The sequence below is a fragment of the Zonotrichia albicollis genome, chromosome 19, assembly GCF_047830755.1.
Source record: "Zonotrichia albicollis isolate bZonAlb1 chromosome 19, bZonAlb1.hap1, whole genome shotgun sequence".
NCBI lineage: Eukaryota > Metazoa > Chordata > Aves > Passeriformes > Passerellidae > Zonotrichia > Zonotrichia albicollis.
The window spans coordinates 1,575,427-1,601,235 of record NC_133837.1 but is presented as its reverse complement, the minus strand read 5'-3'; the positions used below and the strand labels follow the sequence as shown (position 1 = coordinate 1,601,235).

The following is a 25,809-nucleotide window of genomic DNA, read 5'->3' as shown; positions in this document are numbered from 1 at the left end:
ACCTGGAAAAATGAAGAATGGACTTCCCAACAGATCACAGATTACTGCAATCCTGCCTCCTGAGCTCAGGACCGCAGCTGGGGTTATAGAATCCCTATGTATATGCTTAACCGAATCATTAGATTACAGGCCACTGTAGAAATTGCTTCTAATCAAACATCAGAGGCACTGAAGCTTGTAGCTAGACAACTAACCCAGACCAGAGTAGCAGTATATCAGAATAGGCTAGTCCTAGATTATTTATTAGCTGAAGAAGGGGATTTTGTGGAAAATTTAGTACGTCGGAGTGCTGTTTAGAGACTGATGATAATGGAGAAGCTATTACAAATTTGACAGGCGAAATTAAACAAGCTGAACATGTTCCAGTACAAAAATGGAATTCCATATTAACTGACAACTAATAATAATGGAATAATTTGTTTGAAGGAGCCTAGTGGAAAAATGAGGGTTCATGTTGCTTTGTTCTGCATTAGGTGTATTGTTTATACCATGTATGGTTCCATGCTTTATTAGGCTAATATACTCAGTGATCCAGGGAATGCAGATTTCAGCAACACCCATAAACCCTAAAATAACAACCACGGGAGAAGAAACTCACTCCCTTGTGATACTCAAGGCAAAGCAGAACCGAAAAACTGCAACCCAAAAAGTATTAGCTCAGTTTGAAGCAAAGACATGAATCAATAACATAAAGGGGAAGGATTGTAAAAAATGTTTTTGTGATTTGTGTCAATTGGCAATGGAATCAGCAAATACTTCTATCTGCTGTGTCCAAAATAGACACAAAGAAAAGCTGTGAAACTTTCTGACCAAATAGCCAAATAAAACATCAAAATCAAAGTAGTATAGTAGAGTAAAAGAGATGAGGTAGCAAGACGACTGATGCTTAGAATAAAATGGAGGAAGTTGGGGTAAAGCTAAGAGATATTGCAACAAAGCAATTAAATAGTTATGTATAATAAAAAGCTTGATGCACTTGACAAAATCATGTAGCAGACACTAGTGTAAGGCCTCCCTCCAGATGAACACAAGAAGGATAGGAATCAACGACCACCTGGAAAGATTATGAAATTCCTGATCCTAGCTTATTGTTATTTGCTGATTTGGACTAACCAAGCACATTAGAAAATGCTTTGTCGGTTTAAAAACAGTACATATACTTTACCAAACTTGTAAGTGGTGTGTGCCATGAGTGGAGCAGCGACTCCCCGGCCACCCAGCGCTGCTTGCTTGCTTGCTTTAAAATAAAAGGTATAGAAGTAAAATTCGGATTGGCTATTGAAATTTTATATCAATTCAAACGTGGCTCCCAGGTGTTCCAGGGTGCCCTTTCTCCAGCATCCCTGCACTCCAGGCACTCAGCGCTTCCCCTGCTCCCCGACAATACTTTCAGGGTCGGGGAGCCCTGCCCCACTCATCTCCCGGCTCCACCACCCATCCAGCCAGCCTGCCGGAGCTCCCCCGGCTCTGCTATCGCCCCTCTCCCCACGCCGGGGCTCCCCCCTTTCATCCCCCGGCTCTCCCGGGGATCCCCAAAACCCGTGTCGTGTCCCGCCCCGCCGGCACCGGGCGATCGCCACGTGGCCCCCGCAAAATCCCCCCAGGGCCATTTACGGCTCAGCTCTGCACTCCTGCGAGATCCAAAAATATCTCCTCATCAAATAAATACAAAATACCTCTCCCAGCGACACCGAAATATATTTGGGACTCGACTCCGGAATCGGCAGGGCCTAAACCACAGCAAAATCCCCTTCTCCCCGCCAAAAAAACCCTCTCGGAGCTGCCGCGATCGACTCGGGATGAGCTTTCCCTCGGCGCTCACCTGCGGGACGCGGGGCAATGCGATGCTGCCGGGCCCAGCCGAGCTGCGGGCTCGCCGTGGAACCCCGCAACGCTCCTTCCACTGCTGCCGCTCCCGCTCCCGCTCGGCCTGCTCCCCTTCGTGCTCCTCCTGTTCCAGTTCCTGCTCCTCCCCTTCCCGTCTCCCTCCCCTTCCTCCCGCTCCTCCTCCGCTCCCGCCCCGGACCCTCCTTTCGCATCGCCTCTGTCCCACGGCCGCAGCAGCAGTGGCCCTGGGGCAGGGGGAGAAACCCCCAGGAGCCCTCAGCGATGGGCGGGGGCTCGGCTCCTCGGTGATCCGTGATCACTAGGACCACGGATCACAGAGTCTCTGTCCAATGAGAGTCACTGTGAGTTATCCAGCGCGGATCCTCCCATGGGAGATAGAGCTGGAGCTCAAAGAGCACGAAGCTCTTCCCGCACCGGGGGCACCGGCAGGGATTCCCTTGGTGCTGCCTCCCTTGGCGTCGGGTGCCGGTGGAGTTCTGGGAGAAGCGCTTCCCACACTCAGGACGGTGTCAGGGCCTCTCCTCAATTCCAGGCAGAGGAATTCCAGAGGAACTCTGACCGATTTCCCTAGCGGTGACTCCGCAGTTCCCGGGCAGAGCCGCAGCGCCCAGCGCTCCCCACTTCCACCCCACCTGCGCCACCGCTCGTACCTAGCGAGCCCCGGGAGCGGAATTTTAGCTCGGGGGGAGGGGGACGGGACGGGCGGATCTGCACTGGGGAGTCCCCGAGGCCCCTGCCCAACGCTGGGAGCTCTGGGTATTCCTCCCCCTGCCCCAGTGCCACTGCTGCTGCGGCCGTGGGACAGAGGCGATGCGAAAGGAGGGTCCGGGGCGGGAGCGGAGGAGGAGCGGGAGGAAGGGGAGGGAGACGGGAAGGGGAGGAGCAGGAACTGGAACAGGAGGAGCACGAAGGGGAGCAGGCCGAGCGGGAGCGGGAGCGGCAGCAGTGGAAGGAGCGTTGCGGGGTTCCACGGCGAGCCCGCAGCTCGGCTGGGCCCGGCAGCATCGCATTGCCCCGCGTCCCGCAGGTGAGCGCCGAGGGAAAGCTCATCCCGAGTCGATCGCGGCAGCTCCGAGAGGGTTTTTTTGGCGGGGAGAAGGGGATTTTGCTGTGGTTTAGGCCCTGCCGATTCCGGAGTCGAGTCCCAAATATATTTCGGTGTCGCTGGGAGAGGTATTTTGTATTTATTTGATGAGGAGATATTTTTGGATCTCGCAGGAGTGCAGAGCTGAGCCGTAAATGGCCCTGGGGGGATTTTGCGGGGGCCACGTGGCGATCGCCCGGTGCCGGCGGGGCGGGACACGACACGGGTTTTGGGGATCCCCGGGAGAGCCGGGGGATGAAAGGGGGGAGCCCCGGCGTGGGGAGAGGGGCGATAGCAGAGCCGGGGGAGCTCCGGCAGGCTGGCTGGATGGGTGGTGGAGCCGGGAGATGAGTGGGGCAGGGCTCCCCGACCCTGAAAGTATTGTCGGGGAGCAGGGGAAGCGCTGAGTGCCTGGAGTGCAGGGATGCTGGAGAAAGGGCACCCTGGAACACCTGGGAGCCACGTTCGAATGAGGAGAGGATGAGCCCTGACATCCCCAAAAGACCCTCAGCATGCCTGAGTAGGACCCGGGAGAGGGGGGATGCCCAGGACCCATGGGCCCCCAGCAGCTCTGAGAAGAGGGACCCTCAAACCCCAAAATAAGGACACTGGGAACACGGAACGCCTGGGAGAGGTTTTTTTTGTCTCCTTCTTGATTTTTGGAAGTTTTTCTGGCCACCAGACATTCAGTGACTTCTAGAAATGGACTTGGGTAGCAGGACCTTCAACGCCCACGCCAATTTCCTGGTTTAGGGCAATTTTGGGAGAAAAACCTCTAAAGATGTTTCCTCTAGAAGAGCAAAATCAAGCGGCCCCTCTCTCATTTGGTTCTGGAAAAAGATTTCCTTAGAGAGAAGTGGAAAAACTGTTTCTTTAACAGGCAAAGCACTCACCAGCCCCAAAAATGAACAATATTCAGCAATACAACCTCTTGCTGCTCCAAAAGAGATGACAAACTCACGAAGCCCCTCCGTGGGCTGTAGTTTGGCTTGCTCAGTCTGGTGCTGGAAATGCCATGGCCCAGCCCCAGTGGGGCACAGGTGTGAGCACCTGGTACTCTTCTGGGTGTTCAGTCCAGAGCAGGTTTAGACAGGTCCAAAGAAAAGGAAAACCAAAAACCACAGTCGAGGGAACTTCTCTGCCTCAGCGAGCTCAAACTAACCAAAAGCAAAGGAGGGCTCTGTCCCGCTGTCTGTCCATCTGCAGACAACAGAAGAGCAGGAATGTGGAGGAGTGAAAGGGGTTCTGAAAACAAACTCCGTGCTTCTTCTTCCTCCCTCTTTGTTCTCGGAACCAGTGTTATAAAGGTGCAAAATTTATTTCAGACAAATGGGGATATGAGCATCATAAATTCATCCCTGGGACCCTCAAAAGACCATCAGCCTGTGTAAGCAGAACCCAGGGGAGGGGGAATGCCCAGGACCCACAGCCCCCCAGCAGCTCTGAGAAGAGGGACCCCCCATAACCCCAAAGTGAGGACACTGGAAACAGGGAACTCTTGGGAGAGGTTTCTGGATTTCTTGCTTTTTGAAGGTATTTCTGGCCACCAGACACCCGGTGACTTCTAGAGATGGACTTGGCCAGTGGGACCTCTGAAGGCAATGCACTCACATCTTGTTTTTCCCCCAAATCAGGATTTCCCATTTCCAAACCTTATCTGGATAGAGGAGAAGTCCACAAGGAAGAGGAAGATGCCTTGGGACAGCCTGGCAGGTGAGGAGGAAGTCAGTGCCCCTTTCCCCTCTGTGCTGCTCCATCTCCCAGCCCAGCATGGCCCCAGCTGCAGCACAGCCCTGGGGGGATCTCCTTGCCCTTGCCTGTGGCACAGAGGCAAATCCCATCCTGTCCTTGTCCTTCTCCCCCCAGAGCAGGAGCTGAGCATGGAGAGCAGGGAGGACAAATGCCCGTGGCAGGACCTGGTGGCAGAGGCTGTTTTGAGTGGCTCCACGGCACAGGAAGCCAACAGGGAGGAAAAGCCCCAGAGATGCTGCACGAGGAGGGGCTGCAAATGCAGCCCAGGATGCTCTGAGGTGGAAAGACCCAGCCTGTGCCTGGAAGGCAGCCAGAGATCTGGCCAGAGCTCTGAAGTGGTGGTCAATGAGCAGCTTGATGATGGCAAGAAGCCCCACCAGTGCTTGGAATGTGGGAAGAGTTTCCGCAGGAGCTACAACCTGCTCCTCCACCAGAGGATGCATACCGGGGAACGGCCCCACAAGTGTGGGGAATGTGGGAAGAGCTTCAGGATCAGCTCCCACCTGTACCGCCACCAGAAGATCCACACTGGAGAAAGGCCCTATGAGTGTGGGAAATGTGGGAAGAGCTTCAGAGACACCTCTGACCTGATGGTCCACCAGAGGATTCACACTGGGGAACGACCCTATGAGTGTGGGGAGTGTGGACAGAGCTTCAACGTCAGCTCCCACCTGATTGCCCACCAGCGGATCCACACCGGGGAACGGCCCCACAAGTGTGGGGAATGTGGGAAGAGCTTCAGGAGCAGCTCCAGCCTGAAACTCCACCAGAGGATGCACGCTGATGAACGGCCCTATAAATGTGGAGAATGTGGGAAAGGCTTCAGGAAGAGCTGCCATCTGAACCGCCACCAGATGATCCACACTGGGATACGACCCTTTGTGTGTGGGGAATGTGGGAAGGGCTTCCGTGACAGCTCTGACCTGATCATCCACCAGACAATGCACACTGGGGAATGCCCCTACACGTGCTCAGAATGTGGGAAATGCTTCAACCAGAACTCCAGCCTGATTGCGCACCAGAGGATCCACACTGGGGAGAGGCCCTATGAGTGTTCTGAGTGCGGGGAGAGGTTTCAGAGTCGATACCGTCTCTTCAAGCATCAGCAGATTCACACAGAATAGAGGCCCTTTTGCTGCCCTGACTGCAGGAAGGGCTTTCAGAAAAACTCCACCCTCCTCACCCACTGGCGGATCCACACGGGGGAGAGGCCCTGACAGTGTCCCAAGCGTGGGAAGAGCTTTTCCCAGAACTCTACCATGACCCAACACCAAGGGAGGCAGCAGTAGGGGATGCCCTACAAGTGCCCTGTGTGCAGAAAGAGCTTTGAGTGCTGCTTCAACTCCATCCGCTATTGGAGGACCACCATTGGATGGTCCACAGTGACCCTCACTGTGCAGAGACTTGGTCATCCATGGTCCTGGTGATCCATGTTGGGAAGACACCTGGCAGGTGGTCTCCACATCTTCCTGGCTCCCCTTGAGCACTTCAATGCAGCCAGAGAAAAATCCATTGGGATGCAAACAGACATCAGAATTTCATAGGGGACAGCACAGTTTTTTACTTTCGACCCAAAAAAGTCTCGCCTTTTGCATCCTATCATTTCTTTGAGTGGCATCAAGGAATACTGGATTGTGTTGGAGGTCTTTTCCAACTTGAATCATTCCATGATTGTAATTCTCTCTGGCCCACAGGCATCTTCCACAGCCAAATGGTGATGGACTGGGGCAAAATACCCAGGATTTTGGAGGCAGTGGAGTGGAAATCCCTCTAGAAAAGGTCCTTTCTACCCGCCCAGGTGCACAGATACTCAGCAGCATGGACACGTAAATCCTTTTATTTTGGCTTTGATTTTCCTTCATTTTTCTTCATCCCTTCACCCAAACATTGGGGTAAAATAAAGACATTCAACTAAGACATGGATAGTGACATTGGGGGACATGGTAGGGATGGGGACAGGGACAAGCACATGGGTGCGGACATGGCTGTGGATGGCGATATAGGGCATGGGAGGCGGTGTCACCAGAGATGGTGACATGGGGCTCTATGGCCATGGATGAGGACATGGGGGACATGGCCATGGATGGCAACACAAGTGGCCTAGAGGACAAGTCCATGGGTTGACATGTCCATGTGATGGAGTGTCCCACGGCCAAGGACAACACATCCCTACCACCACCATGATACTGTCCCTTTCATGCTACCATTTTATTCCCTGCTCCTCCCCTGGCTGTGACACCCACCTTACAGGATGTCCCCATGTCCTGGTGACCCGTGTCACTCAGGCCCTCCCACCAGTGGCTCCAGCAGCAGCCAGAGCCCGTCCTCGGCACGCAGGATCAGCTCGGGCTTGCGGCGCGGGGGTGGCCTCGCGTTGCCTCTCCGCAGCACGAACCGGGACAGTGTCAATGCCACTACCACCTTCATCTCAGCCATGGCAAAGCTCTGCCCAATGCAGTTCCTGCCACCACATCCCCACTGTCACTGTCACCCCACTGTGAACCCAGCCAGGGACAGGGGTGACATTTGGGGACACTCCTGTCCCCACTCCAGGACATACCTGGGGCCAGCAGAGAAGGGGATGAAGGATGACGGGGACCGTTCCTTGCTGTTCTCCGGACTGAACCTCAGAGGATTGAACACCTGGGGTGAGACCGACACAGTCACACCGAGGGAACACAGCTGTCACCACCATGGTGACAGGGACACCTCAGAGGGTGGCCCTACCTCAGGCTCGGGCCAGAGGTCTGGGTTGTGGTGGGTCCCGTAGATGCTCATCAGGCAGATGACCCCTGGTGGGATGGGAATGGCCACTTTAGGGACAGCAGATGAGGGTGGGTGGTGACACTGAGAACACCCTGGCCATGCCATACCCTTGGGGATGACACGGCCATCGCGCAGGGGGATGTCCTCGGTGCAGCGCCGGGACACAGCAGTGACAGGAGGGTGCAGCCGCAGGCTCTCCTTGATGCACATGGTGGTGAAGGGCAGCTGGGACAGGTCCTCCCTGGGGACAAGCGGGGGTGGCAACATGCTCCCAAGCCACATGACCGGGGTGGCCCTGGGGACATCTCACCATTCAATGTCTGCAGTGTCCCGGCCAGCCAGGAGCTCCTGGACCTCCTGGCGGCATCGCTCCTGGTGCTCAGGATGGCCGGCCAGGTTGAAGAAGAGCCATGCCAGGCCACTGGCCGTGGTGTCATGGCCTGTGGGGACACTGGGTGAGTGAGGGGACACTGGAGTGGCTCCTCCCCAGTGGCACCTCGGAGCTCGTGCTTACCCTCAAACATGAAGGTGTCAGCCTCAGCCGCAATGTCCTCGTCCGACAGGGTATGGCCATTCTCGTCCTGCAGGGGCAAGGTGAGCCACAGGCCATTGGGGCCACCAGTCTGTGGGCCACCTGGGGCCACATCCCATCCATGGCCACCACCCTATGGCACCACAATCCCACTGGCCACCAGCTCTATGGTCAATGCTGCCCATGGCCACCACTGTTCCCCTGTGGCCACCAGTCTATGCCCAAGCCTCCCATGGCCACCAGCATCCTACTGACCTCTATGGCCAATCCTTCCATGGCCACCACCACTCTCTTGACCACTTCCATGTCCCCATGGCCACCACCCCAGCCCCACCTTGGTGAGCAGCAGGAGGTCGATGAAGTCCATGCTGCGTCCCTGGTGGCCATCCAGCCAGGCCTGGTGGCCCAGGCAGGCGAGTGCCTGGCGCCGGCGCTGCACCACATCAGCAGTGAAGGTGTGGACCGTGGCACAGGCACGGGCGAAGCGCCGGCCATCAGAGGAGAGGCTGTAGAGCCACCAGGGGTGGAGAAGTGGCTGGAATTGGCGCCGGACCACCAACGAGCTCAGCTCCAGGATGGCCTGGATGTACTCACTGGGCTGCCTGTACCAGGGACAATGGGGCGACACTGTGGCCACCAGCATGGATGACAGCAGGAGCATTGGGGCCACTAGAATGATCAACAGGGAGAGTGATTGGACAGGATGGCCAGTGGGGACTATGGCAGGGCCAGCACAGCCACCAGGATGGCCAGCAGGGACAATGGTAGGGTCACCAGGGCACTCTAGGATGATCAGTGGGGACAGGCGACACTCACTCCTGGCAGTGGCTCTCGTGGCTGAAGATGCACTTCTGGAGCGTGTCCAGGGTGAGGAGGCTCAGGGGCTGCAGCACCTCCAACTCCACTGGCCCCCCACCAGCTGCCTCTGCTGCTGCCGCCCACTTGGCCTGCGGGGAAGGACTGGATTGGGGAGGGAATCAGGGACAGGGGACAGGGGATAAATTGGGGGGTGGGACAGGGGTGGGAGAGGGGGAAGAGTTGGGGAGAGGGTGTAGAACAGGAATGTGGTGATGAATGAGGGATGGAGTTGAGGTTTGGGGGCAGCTTTGAGTTTGGGGTATGGGACAGTAAAGAATTTGGGTACAGGACAGGACTCAGGATGCAGCAGTGGGTGCAGGACAGAATTTTGGGTGCAGGACTCAGGGTTTGGGATGCAGGTCAGAATTTGGGGTGCAGCACTCAGGATTTGGGGTGCAGGTGGAGACTCATGCCCATCTGGGATCTCTCACGAGCAGCACGCGGGTGCTCTGGTTGAAGATTCCCAGGTAATTCCGGAGCACATCGCCATGGAAGGCGGGCGTCAGGAGTCGCCGGTGCCGCGCCCAGCGCTGCCCATCACTCAGCAGCAGCCCCTCTCCTGGGGAGGGGACACCGGGGTCCGCTGAAGGCCCCCAGGGGGTTGTCCCTGTCCCCCACCACCCCTGTCCCCTGTGACACACAGATCCATCTGGGGACACCCAAGGAGGATATCCCTGTTGTCCACCGCCCCTGTTCCATGCGACACACCAGGATCCATCCTGGGGGGCCACCCAGGGGTGCTCTCTCCACCCCTGTGACACCCAACTCCATTCACGGGGCACCCCAGGGTGCTGTCCCCACCCTAACCTCCCCCACTCACCCAGCCAGGGCTTGAGGAAGCCGTAGAAAATTTTGTCCTTGGGGGCCACGAAAGCTGCAGGATACAAGGATGGGATGGGCAGTGATTCACTGGGGTGCCATCAGGTTCCCTGCGTGGGGACACTGGGGGTGGCACCACCCTGTCTGCCCCCATTAACCATCAGGTGGGGACCTTCTCCCAGCACCCATGGCCACCAAAGGATAAGGGTTGGGGGACAACCAGAGGCTGAACATGGTGACACGTTTGAGTGGCCTTGGGGAACCTCAAGGACAGGTTGGTGGCCACTATGGGGCGGCATTTGGCCTGCCAATGGTGACACCTCTGGGGACCTGTGGGCTTGGGTTGGTGGCCACTGCCTGGGCACTGCCAGGTCTCTGTGCCAGGTGCAGTGACACCCATAGGTGGCCCTGGGGACTCGTCTGATGTCCGATGTCCTACCTGAGGCACTGAGGAGTGGCCGGAGGGTGCTGGGGTGGAAGAGGCGCAGCACAGGCAGCCAGGGAAGTCCCCACCAGAGGCAGCCATGACGGTACTGGGCCACCAAGGTGTCCACCTGCTGTAGGCCTTCCTCCGTGCTCTGGCCCTGGGGACAACAGGACATGTGTGCCATTGGGGGCACAGGCAGGCTCAGGGACATGTGTGTCCTCAGGACACTGCCAGCCTTGGGGACACTTATGTCTGCCCTATTTTCCTCTTGCAGGTGCCAACACCCTGTCCTCATTTTCCCCTTGGAGGTGCCCCCACACCATCCTCACCATCCCCCCAAGTGCCCCCACCCCATTCCTTCAGTCCCCTCACAGGTGCCACCACCCAATTGTTCCTTTGCAGGTGCCTCCACCCCTGTCCCTGCTGTCCCTGCAGGTGTCACCCCCTGTCCTCTCACCATGCCGGTGTGTCCCAGCAACCAATTGCGCCAGGGCGGGATGGGGAACTTGTTCAGCTGGCGACAAGTGGCCCGGAATCGGATGACAGCCACCAGCGCATCCCAGAGCCACCGCAGCAGCAGGGCCACCACGAAGGTGCCCAGGGCCACCGCACCCAGGGAACCTAGCGCCGTGGCCACCGCCATGGAACCGCTCCTGAGGACAGGGCAAGGGTCGGGTGTGGGCGGTGTCACTTCCGGGGTCACGTGGTGCAGCGCTGGGTGTCACCGGATCCGCCTTTTGTCCTAATACACATTCTGGTGGCAGCGTCCTCTGACATACCCTGGTGACTTCTTGTGCTGACATGTCCTGGTGGCAATGTCCCCACTTGTGTATCCTGGTGGCATCGTATTCCCTTCTCCCTGTGTGTGTCCCTGTCCCCCCTTCATTCTGTGTATCACTGTCCCCCACCCGTGTGTCCCTATCCCTCTGCACGTGTCCCTATCCACGGTCGTGTGTCCCTGTCCCCTCGGAATATCCCCGTCCCCATCTCCCCCGTGTGACCCTATTCCTTTCTGTGTGTCTCTGTCCCTCTCTGTGTGTCCCCCACCCCCCGCCCCCAGTGGGACCAAAGTCCCCGATGTCCCGGGGCCGTGTCCTTCAGGATATTCACCTGTCCCGCAGGGTGTCCCCGTTTCCCGTAGCATGTTCCTGTGTCTGTTCGTTGCACTGAGCGTCTGTACCTGTCCCGGCACAGATAGGGACATCCCATGACACCCCACAGCACCAACAACACTTTGACCTCTAGTTTTGTGTCTTTTCTCCTTGGTTTGGGTCCTTTCCCCCTCTCTAGGGTCCTTTAACCCCATTTTGGGTTCTTTCCCCTTCTTTTGGGTCTTTCCCCTCTGTTTAGGGTCCTTTCCCCAGTTTTAGATGCATTCTTCAGATTTTGGTCCTTCCTCTTAATTTTGGCTGCCCTCCCCCTGCTTTTGATGCATTTTTGGGTGCCTTCCCTGTCTCAACCCTGTCCCCACCCTTCCCCCCACATGCCCCCGCTCCCTGCCCACCCGCATGTTCCCAAGGGTGTCCCGCATGCCATGTGTTCTCTGTGACTGACATCATGGACACCCTCGAGTCCCCGGGCTGGGGCGGCTCGCCTACAACCGCCCCGGCCCTGGGGCAGGGGCTGAGGGTCTGCAGCATCTTGGAATGCCACACAGGGCTGGGTGAGCACCCCTGGGACCCCCTCCTCGGTCTCACTCCTGGGCAGTGGCAGCTCCTGACCGAGCTCCTGCACTGTGATACTGCAACCCTGGACTATGGGGCCATGCTGGCCCCCAACAGCTCCATGGTGGCCCTCAGTCCCCTCTTTGCCAGCACCCAGATCTGGCTGAGGTCTAGACGATTTGGGTGACCCCTCCCCAGCCTCAACCCTCTGCTGATCCTCTCTTTACTGTCACCATCACTGAGGCTTTGGGGACATCTTTCCAGGTGACAACAATGGGACCATGCTGGAACCCAGCAGCTGCTGAGATGACGTGGAAAACTAAAATTACACCTTGCAGGGCCTCCCATCCCCTGGCCCCGATGCTGTGGTCATCAGGGCCATGGATGGGGTGGTCCTGGGTGCACGACTAGCCTGGGACCCCATCCTGCTGGCCAAGCTGCTCCAGGGCTACTACAGGACCAGCAATGGCTTGAAGTGGGGAGACCGACCCCCCCCCCCCCCCAGCAGTTAGAGCACCGGAATTTTGGGGTGCTGGTGTGGCCAGGACAGCAAGAGAAGGAGGCAAAAGAAGGTTTTGGGGATGCTGTGGGTGCTGTCACACACCTGGCAGCCCCTTAGGGATGTGAGGACACAGCAGGTGGAGGTCTTGGCTTGTTGGGTGTCACAGGAGTTAAATGAGTGCTATGTGGGTATGGGCAGGGGATGTTTAGGTGACAACCCTAAATGGGGTTGTCACCACACAAGTGGGGGTTATAACCCCCTAAACAGGAGTTGTTACCACACAAAGGGGGCTTGTCACCACACAAATGGGGGTTGTCACTGCACAAATGGGGTGGGAAGGAGTGAGAGGGGACCCCGGGTGAGTGGGGTGGGGTCACTCTCGTGGGTGGGCACTGAGAGATGATGATAGGGACAGGTGGCTTGGTGTGGTGGGACATCTTCGGGTCTCCTGGGTGGGCACCATTTTGTCCCCTCGGTGGGCACCACCATGTCCTGTGGATGGCCACCACTATGCTGCCTGGGTGGACACCACGGTTTTTCCTTGATGACCACCACCGTGTCCTCTGTATGGACACAACTCTCTCCCCTGGGTGGTGGTCCCTGAGTGGGTGTCCCTAGGTGGCCACCACCATGTCCCCATGACCAACACTGTTGTGTCCCTTGGACACTGGCCCCCTCATGTCCCCGCCAATGGACATTCTGAGTAGCCCCTTCCCATCTCCTCAGTAACTCCCAGGAGAACCCTTCCACACCCAGGCTGAGGGGCCCTCAGATGTTCTCATGTGTCCCCAAAGACCTATCAAGCTCCTTGTCTCCGCACGGACTCTGCCGTGTGTCCAAGGACCCGCTGAGCCCCTGGTCCCCACGTGGACTCTGACGTGTTCCTAAGGGCTTAAGGGATACGTGGAGCCCCTTGTCCCACTGCATGTGGGGGCTGGTCCCTGCTGGGGCACCCTGTAATTGCTGTGGCTCCTGCTGGGCTCCATGTTCCTGCACCACACTCTAGAGCCATGCTAGAGCTGCTGCGCCTGTTCCCATGCCATGAGGGACATGCAGAGCTTCCACCAGGATACCCACAGTTGGGACAACATTGGCTGTCGGGAGCTGGCACCCTCTGAGGGAGTTGGCATCCCCAAGGGAGCTGTCATTGTACCCTGGTGGGCCCTGTCACCACCTGAAGGACCTGTTGCCCTCCAAGGTCCCCATCACTTTCCCCTTGTAAGTCAACACCATTGTCCCCCCTACTGTCCCTATCACTGTCTCACCATGGTCCCTATCACTCTCTGTGGTCCCTTTTGCCCCCCATGGTCCCCATCCCTGTCCTTTTGCAGTCCCCACCACTATTCCCCCATGGTTCCCACCACTGGGTCCCCACTTGTAGCTTCGTGGTGGGCTCGGATGGGTACCTGTACGAGGGTCGGGGGTGGCACTGGGTCAGTGCCCACACCAAGGACTACAATACCAAGGGCTTCAGCACTGGCATCTTCCAGGACTTCTTGGCCACACTGCCGGACCCCAACACTCTGGCCCTGATGCAGGATGAGCTCCAGCCTCTGGCTGCGTCCAGCCAGACTTCATCCTGTGTGGCCAGCTCAGCCCCATCAAGTGCCCTGGCAACACCCTCTTCCAGGAGATCCAGAGCTGGCCCAGCTTCCAGGGGACACTGGTGTCCACAGGCCTTGGGGTGGGTGTCCCAGTGGGGTTGGTGGGAGGAGGTTTGGGGTGATGATGCTGGGACTGACTGAACCCTGTGTTGTCCTCCATGGTCATGTCCCATGCCATGTCCCGTGTCCTATGTCCCATGCCATGCTCCACGGTCATTCCCATGTCCCTGTGCTCTCCAGCCATGTTCCATGTCCTGTGTCATGTCCTGTGTCCCGTGCCGTGGTCCTGGGTCATGTTCCTACCCACAGCATGCCCTGTGCCATGTGTCCTGTGCTGTGTCCCACACCATACTTCACACCATGCCCCAGGCCCCACACCAGGCTGTGCATGGCTGCCTTGTTCTGTCACTCCCACCATCCCCATCACTGTCCCCATCACTGCTTCCTTCTTGCTGCTGCACCAGCTGATCCCTGGGTAAAACCCTCAGCTTCCTCCAGGATCGGTGTGGCTTTGCCTGGCCCAGGAACCCACTGGTGGCTGTCCTGTGCCCCCCAGGGTGGGGGATGACACTGGCACACATCTGCACACAGGTGGTATTGGGGCTGGCAGCAGGGCTGGCATCCATCTGGGACTGGGGTGGGGACTGTCCTAGATCAGTGGCATCATGGTTCCAGGCCTGGGAAATGAGGCTGGGAACTGGGACTGGGCTGAGGAGTGGGGCTGGACACTGAGGCTGGGCAGTGGGACTGGCCACCAGTACTGGGCATTGACACTGGGCCCTGGACAGTTGGACTGGACAGCAGGGATGGCCACTGAGGCTGGACACTGGCACTGGGCATTAGCACTGGGCACTGAACCAGGAGCAGGATAAACCCCTCTGTCCCTTCTCCTTTGCCCCCCTGAGCTCCCCTTTGCCTACCCAAAGCTTGGCTGCACCAGATACCAGCAGGATCTGGCACCTTTGGGGGATGTTTCCCAGGGAAAGAGGGGTGGTCTGGGAGTACTGTGTGTGCTGACTCTGGTCCCTCCCAGGCCGAGATGGCAGGACCTTCTGGGGGGCTGCGAGAAGCCCTAAAAAGAGACTGCCCCCTAACCTCCCAGTTCATCAGTCTCAAGGTGGGCACCCCCTACCCCTGATCCCACCCCCTCCAAGGGCCTCGGGGGTGACACAGAGCTGTCTGTGTTCCCTCCTCCAGGGGCTGTTGTGGAAGAGGCTCCTCCGGGAGAGGAAAAGTTGCAGTAGCACCAAAGTTCACAGAATCATAGAACTAACTGGGTTGGAAAAGACCTTTGGGATCATCAAGTCCAACCTGTAACCCAACACCACCTTATCAACTAAACCCTGGCACTGAGTGCCACATCCAGTCTTTTTTTATACACCTCCAGGTGCGGTGACTCTACCACCCCCCTGGGTACCCCCTGCCAATGCCCAATCACTCAGTAAAGAATTTTTTCCTAATGTCCAGCTTAAACTTCCCCTGGCACAGTTTAAGACTGTGTCCTCTCCTTCTGTCAGTGTTTGCCTGGGAGAAGACACCAGCCCCCAGCTGATTACAACCACCTTCCAGGTGGAAGGAGGGGTGGGTGGGTGTCTGGGTTGTCCTGGTGACACTCCTGTCCCTGCAAGATCCCCATCAGAGTGGATGGGGGGTATGTGGGTGTTGGGGGTCCCCAGCGACATTCTTGTCCCCACAGGGTCCCCACCGGAGCAGTTTTAGGGGAGTTTCAGTGAGATTGTTCCATCTGCAGGGATGCCCTGAGTGCAGCAAACAGGAGAGCTCCCGGCTGGCAGAGGCCCCACTCACAGGGACTTTGCTGCTCATGGCTGCTGTGGCCCCGCACACCTCCAAGGGGCTCCTTGGGCACCCCTGCTTAGAGTGCCCCAAGAGGTGGCCTTTATCACAACAAGCTTTCATCCTGGCCCCAACTTTCCATCGGCAGCTTTCTCTTTCAAAGTGTGAGAATTAGAATGTGATGCCATTTGGGCAAAAACAAATTTCAAAGTCTATTCAACAACAACACCAGAAGCACATTAAAACATAGCAGTTCATGGGAGCACACAGTGTTTCTGAGAAGCTCCAGAGCAGCTCAGCCCAGGTAGGGTTTGTCAAGGCCAAGGCCCAACCAGCATATCTCAGATAGATTATGGTGAGGCCTGAAAGGGGGGGGGGGGTGATATTTAGCATCACAGATTTAAAATTACTTTGAGAAGTATTGTCTCCTCATATTCATTATCATCCAGTGTGTGTGCCACAAATTGGCAGGGAATTACTTGCCTCAGCCTTGATGACACTCCCGGGCTTTCCCAGATGAGCTGGCAGTGGAAGACAGTAAAAATTACAGGTGTTATCTGAGCCTGTGTGGCCTCTCAAGTGACTCTTGGCCTCTTCCTCCCCTCTCGACTTGCACGACCCAGGTGGACATAAGTGACAGTATGAACATAAAACATGTTAAACTGGTTTTCTGCCCGGTGGAAGGTTGTGACAGGGATATTTGATAAGTGCTGATGACTGAATCTGAGCTGCATGGTGTGATCTTGGCTTAGCAATAGTTGGAAGGAAAGCGGGGGCAAAAGTGGCCACCTCTGGGCACTCAGGAAACTGGCAGCAGGCGGCTCGCACTGGACGCTGGACAGCTCCTTTGACCCGGAGAGCTACCAGACCCCTAAATCGTACTCCTTTATTTTCACCATCACGCCCTACCGCAGTATTTTTTTTTAAGATTTTTTTTTTTTTTCTGTTGTCCCCACCGCGCTCCCATCGAGCCTTTCGGCTTCGCTTCTGCGCTCTGAGGGAATTCTGTGTTGCCATGCCGGGCTGTTTTATTTTTCGGCGCGACAGGGGGACGTGCGGGTAGGGGCAGGAGTGCAGAGGGGAGTGCGGTAATTGTTCGTTTCCCTTTCCCACCGCCCCCACGCCGCGTTTTCCTTTCGATTCCTTTTCTCCCTTCTCGCTGAAAGAGGTTATCACGTCGCTCCCCGCGCCGCCCCTCAGGGCCGTCCCCGCTGGGCCGGGCGGTGGCGCGGAGCACCACGGGAAAGGCTTTCCCCGCCGCCGCCCGGGCCCTCAGGCGCGGCTGGCGGCGGCCGGAGAGGAGGCGGCTGCGCGGGGCAGCGAGCGTGTGGGGCGGGCAGGGGAGCCGGGCACGGGCCAGGCTGGGCACGGGCTCTGCGGCTGCTGCCGGCGGCTGCGGGGTGTCTTGGCCAAGGAGACTTCTGGGTGGGTCGCTCGGAGACTTTTTTTGTGGCGTTTGTCCCACGGCTCTCCCGCTTCTCCTTCAGCCCGCGGCGGGGCCGAGCAGGAGCGCAGCGGGGCGAGGGAGCGATGCAGAAATGAAGGCGGGAGACGGGGTGGGGGCACGGCGGTGTTAGAGACGCAAGCCCCGGGCTCAGAGATCTCTCGCTGCTGCCTATCTGGGGACGGGGCCGGGTCAGGAAGCCCGGCGGCTCCTAAAGGCTCCCTCCCTCCTTCCCTCCCCGGGAGCGGAGGGGCGTGGGGAGGCGCAGGGGAGGGACAGTGGCGGTACTGAGGGTGACTGAGAGAGGAGGAAGACTGAAGAGCCTTGGGGTGTCACCACGGAGTGCCTGTGACTACTCCTGCCGTCTCTTTAGCAGCCCAGTCTTCTAGAATGTGAGCATGGAGTGCCTGTCTCTGCCAGTGACCTCCTGGCTCCCTAGAAGGCCCAGAGAGCCCTGCAATGTCACCATGGAAGCCGTGTGAGTGCAGGTGACCTCAGGGCTCTTTAGAAACCTGGATCCCTCTAGGATGTGAGGATGGAAGCCTTAGGAGGGCCTTTGAGCTGAGTGCTCTTTAGCAGTTTAGAGAAACCTGGGATGTCGCTGTGGAACCATTGTCAGTGCCGGTGACATCAGAGTTCTTTAGCAGTGCAGAAACACAGGGGATGTCAGCATAGAGCTGCTGTCATTGCCTATGACCTCACTGCTCTTTAGGAGCACAGTGGCCACTGGCTTGTCACGATGGAGCCCCTCTGAGTGGCTGTGACAAAGCACTTCTTTAGCAGCCTGGAGCCCCCTGGGATGTCCCTGTGGAGTTCCTCTAACAGCGTGTGACCTTAAGGTTCTTTTGCAACCTTGGATACATTGGAATATCACTGCAGAGCCTGTGAGTGCCTGTGACATTACAGCTCTTTAGCAGCATGGAGACACTCGGGATGTTGCCACCGAGACCCTGTGACAGCGGGTGAGGTCAGTGCAGTTTAGCAAACAGGGGACTCCTGGGATTTACTCATGGAGCCCTTGGGATTGGACATGACCTCAGTGTTCTTTAGGAGCTTGGAGACCTCTGGAATGTCACCACAGTACCTCAGCGAGTGCCTGTGCCAAATGGGCCCCTTAGCATGTCAAGACACCTCTGTTGTCCTCATGGACACCAGTGACTGCCTGTGACCTTGCAAGTCTTTGGAAGATGAAAGAGCTCTGGGATGTCACCGTGGGTGTCCTGTGCCTGTTTGCGATCTCTCTCCTTCCAAGCAGGCTGGAGACAACTCTGATATCACCAGGGACTGGAGTGCAGTGGTGGTGGTTCAGGGAGGTGAAGGTGGGGGGAGGAACGTGTGGCAGGGCTCTCTAGGAGCTGCTCAGGCACTGAGTCATCAGGGACAGCACCCGAACCCAGGCCCGGGAAACACTCGTGTCCCACTGGCCAAGTCCTGTCACAGGGAGCAGGTCTGCCCTCCGCTGGGATGGGAGGCCATGTCACCCCACTGGAGCAGGGGACCAGGTGTACCCTGTGTCCCCAGCATGCTGAGTCTGGGCACAGAAGGCCAGGTCTACCCACTGGGGTCTCAGACATGGTCTGCCTGCTGCCAGCATGGGAGGCCTTCCCTCCTCTACCCGGGAGACCAGGTCTGCTCACCAAAACGATCAGAGTAGTGCTATTTCACTGGCAGCTGGGATGCCAGCGGGGGGTCATCCCACACTGTTGAGAGTGCACCGGGCTCAACAAGGTCTTCTTCCCCTGCTGATTCTGCCAAACCTGTTCCCTTGGCTGTGGTTTCACTGGATAGTAGGTAGGGACTGTGGGAATCTTGTTCATTCATTTATTCACTCACGTCACTAATTAGATGATGAGGCATTTGGCTATTTATTGAGCATTTATTTTTATATGTTCTTTTTCTGGGTTAAGTATCGGTGTCCCATCCACCTTGGTCCAAATCAGTAGAATTTAGCCTCCAATGTGGGTGAAACACAATGCTGCATCCTTGGAAGAATTGTGTCATTCCCACTGTCCTTATGTGCCATCCAGCTTTTAACTTTTTGTGTTTTTTTTTTAAATTTGCATAAACGATAATAACTCTACGCAGCCAAGCTAGCCTTGCTTCCAAACATCTGAACAATATCTACTGAGGTAAAGAGCATTCTGGAGACCAGCAGCACAGCAGTCTTCCCCTGCCTTCTTTTGGAGAGACCTAGGTCCTGTAGGAGCTCACTGTTTCCACATAACCACTTGGGAAAGTCCAGTGGGAAAGTCTGCAAACCTGATACATGCTGCATTGGTGAGGTCCTGTATTTGTTTGGGAAGATGTTGATATTTCCTGACTGTATTGGGTTGACCCCAGCTGGGTGGCAAGTGTGCACTCAGTCGGTCTGTCACTCCCTTTCCCAATGGGACAGGGCAGAGAATAAGATGGAGCAAAACCAGCAGGGTGAACTAAGGCAGTTTTATTACAGTAAAAGAAAGAAATAAGCAGAGATTTGTGTGTGCAGCAGCTAAAGAGAATAAAAAGTCAGTCTCTGCTTCCCATCAGCAGTGATGTTTGGACACTTCCTGGGAGGCAGGCTTTCAGCACACATAAGAGTTCCTCTGGACAGCAGATGTTGAAAACTCACGAGTACCCCCCTTCCTTCTCTCTCCCTTAGCTTAGGATCTCTCTCTCCTGAGCTGATATCATGTGGTATGCAATATCCTTTTGGCTAATTTGGGTCAGCTGGACTGGTTGTGTCCCCTCCCAGGATCTTGCCCACTCCCATCCCCGTTTGGTGGGGGAAGGAATGTCAGAGGGGCAGCGCTGCTCGGCAGTAGCCAAAACACTGGTCTGTTATCAACACCCATCCAGCTGCCAGTGCAGAGCACGGCACTGTAAGGCCAGTGATCTTGACCTTGGTCAGACCCAGTACAATCTCCACCCCAATTCCGTACAATTTGTGTCATGCTTGGATCCCATATAGTCTGTATACTCTCATTGCTAGAATCCTTAAGCCTTCTCTATACCAAACATACATTTTATTAGCTACTATCACCTGTCCTTTCATATCCTTCCCGATGATCTCCATTCCACCAGAGGGTGAGGTCAGGACAGGAGAAATAGTACACCTGATGGTGTACTGTTGGGCACTGGCATCGTCTCTGTTCATCATAATCTTTTTCTTGCTCCTTGCCAAAATTCATTCTTCCATGTCCATTCTTCCCTCCTGCTACTTTACCTCCCGTAACATACAACTTATGCTGTAGGTTATTCTTACCCCAAGGTTAAATCTCCTTGAAGTACACACCAGGTCTCCCCATCCTCCCGAATCACCCACCAAGTACACCCAGGTCCTCGGGCAAAGACGATCCCACAAATGGGTTTGCCTTTTCCTGTGGGGGAAGAAATCCACACTGGCTTCCCCAGCCACTTCCCTGTGTGTAATGCAGGAACCTTGTCTCCTTCCACAGCGTCTAAGGGCTTGGTTAAGTGGGACCAGGGCGGTAAGCAGATCCCCTAGTATTGACTAGCCAAGTGGCTTCTGCCAAGTTTGCATCCCAGTGCTTCCATGTCTCATTACCTAATACCCTGAACATAGTTTTTAGCAGCCCATTTTATCTTTTAATCTTCCCAGAGGCCTGTGGGTGGTAGGGAATGTGATATATCCACTTAGAGCCATGCATCTTTGCCCAGGAGTTTGTAAGATTGTTGTGAAAATGAGTCCTACTGCCTGACTCAGTTCTAGCTGGGGTTCCATGTCACCACAAAATGTGTCTTCAAGACCTGAAATTGTTTTGGGCAGTGGGATGGTTTACTGGGTATGTTTCCAGCCAGCCAGTTGTAGTCTCTGTCCTGATGAGGATATAACTCCTGCCTTGGCATGTTGGTGGCAATGGCCCAATGCAATCAGTTTGCCAGGCTTCACCATTCTGGAAACCCAGCCACTGCCTCCACTCCAAAGATGCTTCACTCGTGTGGCTTGCTTGATGGCAGTGCATTGTTTCACACTGATGGACTCTATGGTCAGATCCACCCCTTGATCAAGACCCCATCTATGTGTTGCATCCCTTCCAAGATGCCCTGATGTTTCATGGGCCCATTGGGCTGTAAATAGCTCACCCTTTCTTTCCCAGTTAGGTCCATCTGAGCTATTGCAATTTTGATGGCCTTATCTATCAGTCCATTGTTTTGATCCTCCTCAGTGGAGAATCATAGCTCAGCCAGGGACTTGTTTATGGAACCAAGCTGAGTTTCTTATTTATAGCCAAATGAATTGCCCAGTACAAGCCAGCTTGTACTGTAACACCTCACTGGCCATGATGGGTCTGTTGAAGGGTGAGCTGATTCTGCTGATTACTCCTTGGCTCTCCAGTTGTCGAGTTAGTTCTTGGATAGGAGTTACAGAGTCTTGGTTTGTGTGATACTGCCACCAGTGCACTGTCGTGGTAGCAATTGGTACTTACAGGTCTTGCACCTGCAGCAATCCTACAATGAAGGGATCTTCTGAGAGGCCAGGCAGGGTGGATAACTGTTTGATCTTCTCTGCGTTCACTGTAGCTACACCAAAAGCAGCATGTCCCTCCTCAGAGCCATTAAGGATTATCTCTGCTGGACATGGTCGACACTTTCAGCCAGCTTCCTACAGGAGCCATCTTTGTGGCCCCCCTGCTACCAAAAACCAGGCTCAAAACTCACCTTTTGGGTTACAGCTTCTTATAAAGATGTGTCTGCATTCGTATCCAATTGTCACATCCACCAGAATGCCTGTTTTTCTCTCACAAAGATCAGATCTGCTATGTAGTTCACTGTTGTGTTCCCTCACAATGTGGCTCTTGAAGCAGTGTCCTTTTTAGCTTTGTTGATTAATATGTCACAGATGTAGTTGTGTCTTTTAATCCTAGCCTTTTGTGTTGTTGGACAGTTTCTAATGATGTGGGAGCATGTTTCATTTTCAGGCTTGCAGTGTCTGCAGCTTTTGACGCATTGATCTTGTCTTCCTCTTGCCAGGAATTCCCTTGTGTAGACATTGGCCCACAGCTGCAGTGCTGTTACTAGTTTTCTGTGAGGTGTGCCTCTGTATCTCGAGATCCAGAAATTGCTGATGTTATCCTTCTTAAAGTCTGTAATAGCACAGCCATGGGATACCAGCTGTTTCCATTTCTTAAATTCCTGTTTCCTCCAGTTACATGCTTGTGGATACTGAGTTTTTGGAGTAGCTGCTTTCCATTCTGACGTTGTATCATCACCAGCGCCATCCAGCAGTTCTATCTAGGTTTAGGCTTCCATATTGACAGGATCTTTTCTTGATCTCCTCCAGCTCTCATCCATACTTTCCTATATACTTGACCTAAGCATTCTTCTTTCAGGATCAATCTTAAGGCATCATCCGAACATTGGACAAATCCATGTAATTTTCAAGCCTGTGTACTTGGATTGAGTCCCATCAACTTCATGATACCCAAACCTCCATCCTTGGGTACACTTAACACCATGTTCGTGTGATGCAGTTTGACATTACACATGCATGGTGTTAAGTGTAGCCATTCCTTGACAGTTGATCGAATCTGTAGGTCAGGGGATTCAAGGAGCCCTGATTTTGTATACATCTGGTCTGCCAAGTACATTAGTCTGGGGATGATGAATGTTTTTTTGGAGTGTCAGTTTTCTGAAGAGGTTTTAACATGATGATATATATTCTCATCCGTATTACTCACCAAGCTAACAACATGGGAGTCCCCTTCCCTTTGCTGCAGACCATGTAGAATTGTGCTGGTGGCTCACGGTGTCAAAAGCCTTAGCGAGGTCCACAAGTACGACACCCAGCAGTCTGTGTTCTCTTTTGGCAGGTCAAATTATTGTTTGCAGGAGTATCAAATTTTCAGAGCATCCCCCTGCTCTTATAAAGCCTCTTTGCCTTGGATTGAGGGGGCATACCTTAGTCAGCCTTGCTGCCATTATTCTGGAGAACAGTTGTTACAAGACAGAATCAATCTTGATGGGTCTCCAGTTATTAATGTCCTTTAAATGTTCTGATTTGGTTGACTTTGGCATTAACAGTCCTGCATCCCCTCACCATACCCAGGATTTTACCGGATGTTAACCAAAAGTTGAATATCTCCATGATCCAGGAGAATTCAGGGATCATCCATCTTCTTGATGTCCTTTAGGGTGATCCCATCTGGACCAGGAGCTGAGTTTCTGCTCATTTCTCGCACATTCTTCTTAATTTCTTTAGCTGTAATTAAGTCCCTGAAAGTGCAGTTGTTGGCTTTCCCTTTAATTTGGAAATTCCCAAGGCTCTTAGTGTTTTCCATCAGGCTTTAACTTCTGAATAAACTTTGCTGGGTGGAATGTCACTGGACAAACATTCAACATCATCCAGAATAATCTTGGCTGATTTTCCCCTATTTAGATGGAATACGTGCTAGAAGCACAGCTAATTACCACTCTCGATTGCTGTCTTCATGGTCCACTTCTGGCGACCTCTTCTCAAGTTTCTTTCTTGGGTCCCTATTTTGTTCTTATCTGTGGTTGATGTTCTTATCTGGCTTACCATATGCAGGCATCAGAAGCAGTCCTGCACTGACTCATTGACCAGTGATGTCATCTCCTGGCCATTAAGTAACTGCTTGAATGACCTTGGGAAGGTGTTGAGTTTCCCAGCTGAAAGCCATTCACCAGGAGTTCTCTGATAATGGGCCTGAGCTACCCCTCCTTTTGCTAGTTGATGTTCCCCAGCTGTTCCTCCTAATTCTCTGGTCAATGACTCATGCCAGGTTCTGTTCTCGTACCCACTGCTGGTTCTCTGGGCAACGGTCTCCTTTTGTCAGGAATTTGCTTTGCTGTCTTGGATGGAATGTGTTCAGCTATGAGTTTATGGATGTTTTTGTTTCCCTGAAACAGAGCTTCTAACCTGATCAGTAGATGTTCTTCCTCCTTGGTGCAATGCCTTTTGTGAGCTCCTCAAGCGGGTGGAGGTCTCCTTTGCATGGGAAGCAACAGTCCTTTCCCGATTTCTGACAATTGGATGTACCAATCTTTTGTGTCGTTCCAGACCGATTTTTGTTTTGAAGTACCATCCCCATGGCTCGCACATCCACTACCCAGTTGCAGCTATTTCAGCCATTGTCCTGCATTTAGAAGATGACGTGCAATATTGTGATAGTTACTGTTTTTCCTCCTGTACTTAGCAGATCGAAAACAAATCCTCCTTTTGCTGTAGGCTCTTTTCAGGTGTTCAGTTAAGCCTAACACACAGTCCATACAGGTTCCACAGCCTGGACATGGTGGATTTTTGTCAGAAATCATGACTGTTGGAATGCCCTAAGGCATCTGATTAACATGGTTCCTGACGTGGGTGGGGATATTGCCAGCATGTTGTTCTCCAGCTGAGGAGGTGATGTTTCCATTGTGCTTTCTCTCTCATGCTCACCACTTTTTTCCCTGTTGTTAAGTACCAACAGCTCATTGGTCCTCTGGAGACAGCTGTCTTTTCCCACACTTTGATGAGGTGTAAGATGTTCATACACCTCTGGCAGCCTGGTCAAATTCTCCCAACTTGTGGACAACACAAGAACACATTCATTCGTTTCAAACACTCCCTAGTTATAAAATTCCTATGTCACCAGTTTGATTTCATTTTCCACCAAATCTAAGGGGGCAGATGGTAAATTTGCAGACAACATGTGTACAAGGGGTCTAATTTCAAATTTCTGGATCCCAGGTCCACCCAGTCAGAAAGGCTGGCCTGGGTGCAGGTTGATACCTGGAATAAGCGTACCAATGGCCCCATTTTACAGGTCTAGAATTTTAGTTTGTCGCAAATTACGGAGAGGAAGTATTAGATTGCTAGTGGAGCCCCTGACCACTTGATGATCTTTGCCCAGTACAAACCCGTGGGCCAGGTTTTGAGACAGAAGCTATGCAGCTCTTACCTTAAATTTGTTTCACTTTATATCCGGACATCATTGGCTGGTGATTCCAACAGTACTTTCACAGACAGAATCACTAGGTTGGAAGAGACTTTTATGATCATGAAGTCCAACCCATACCCTAACACTACCTCAACTAAATCCACGACACTGAGTGCTACATCCAGTCATTTTTAAACATATCCAGAGATGGTGACTCCACCACCTCCCTGGGCAGACAATTCCAGTACTTTGTCACTCTTTCAGGAAAAAGCTTTTTGTAACATCCAACCTAAATTTCCCTTGGTGCACCTTGAGACTGTGTCCTCCCATTCTGTGAGTTGTTGCTTGGAGAAAGAGACCAAATCCCACATGATTACAACCACCTTTTCAGGTAGCTGGTGAGAGTGGTAAGGTCACCTCTGGGTCTCCTTTTTCTCCAGGCTAAACGACCCCATCTCCCTCAGTCGTTATTTACAGTGCTTCTGTTCCAAACCCCTCACCAGCCTTGTTGCCCTCCTCTGGATGTGCTCCAGCATCTCAACGTCCTTCCTAAGCTGAGGGCCCAGAACTGGACACAGCACTCAAGGTGCAGCCTCAGCAGTGCCCATACAGGGGCAGAATGAGCTCCCTGCTCCTGCTGGCCACACCATTCCTGATCCAGGCCAGGATGCCGTTGGCCTTCTTGGCCACCTGGGCACACTGCTGGCTCATGTTCAACCGGCTGTCACCAGCACCCCCAGGGCCCTTTCTGCCTGAGCACTGTCCAGCCACACTGTCCCCAGCCTATAGCGTTGTAGGGACTTATTGTGGCCAAAATGCAGGACTTGGCACTTGG

The 25,809-nt window shown here is 54.4% G+C and overlaps 2 protein-coding genes and 1 pseudogene across 2 annotated transcripts; 2 read left to right on the top strand and 1 right to left on the bottom strand.

The window, feature by feature from the left end:
* The first annotated feature begins 2,689 nt into the window (after positions 1-2,689).
* LOC102067345 (uncharacterized) lies at positions 2,690-6,599 on the top strand. Its single transcript, XM_014274871.3, has 3 exons — positions 2,690-2,875; positions 4,567-4,645; positions 4,799-6,599. The coding sequence occupies exons 2-3, from the start codon at positions 4,624-4,626 to the stop codon at positions 5,806-5,808; spliced, it is 1,032 nt and encodes a 343-aa protein (XP_014130346.2). The 5' UTR covers positions 2,690-2,875; positions 4,567-4,623; the 3' UTR covers positions 5,809-6,599.
* Positions 6,506-10,770, bottom strand: LOC102067691 (ultra-long-chain fatty acid omega-hydroxylase). Its single transcript, XM_074555076.1, has 12 exons — positions 10,544-10,770; positions 10,099-10,243; positions 9,661-9,714; positions 9,272-9,399; positions 8,799-8,929; positions 8,317-8,584; positions 7,965-8,031; positions 7,761-7,890; positions 7,558-7,691; positions 7,412-7,476; positions 7,245-7,327; positions 6,506-7,145 (listed from the first exon to the last, which is right to left on the bottom strand). The coding sequence occupies exons 1-12, from the start codon at positions 10,727-10,729 to the stop codon at positions 6,962-6,964; spliced, it is 1,575 nt and encodes a 524-aa protein (XP_074411177.1). The 5' UTR covers positions 10,730-10,770; the 3' UTR covers positions 6,506-6,961.
* Positions 10,771-11,163: 393 nt separating this feature from the next.
* On the top strand, positions 11,164-13,561 carry LOC141731254 (uncharacterized; annotated as a pseudogene).
* Positions 13,562-25,809: the final 12,248 nt, after the last annotated feature.

Coding starts and splice junctions, on each gene's coding strand:
- LOC102067345 (XM_014274871.3), top strand. CDS start 4,624: ATGCCTTGGGACAGCCTGGCAG. Junction 4,646..4,798: donor GCCTTGGGACAGCCTGGCAG/GTGAGGAGGAAG, acceptor TTCTCCCCCCAG/AGCAGGAGCTGAGCATGGAG.
- LOC102067691 (XM_074555076.1), bottom strand. CDS start 10,729: ATGGCGGTGGCCACGGCGCTAGGTTCCCTGGGTGCGGTGGCCCTGGGC. Junction 9,715..10,098: donor GCCACTCCTCAGTGCCTCAG/GTAGGACATCGG, acceptor TGTATCCTGCAG/CTTTCGTGGCCCCCAAGGAC. Junction 9,400..9,660: donor CTTCCTCAAGCCCTGGCTGG/GTGAGTGGGGGA, acceptor TCCCCTCCCCAG/GAGAGGGGCTGCTGCTGAGT.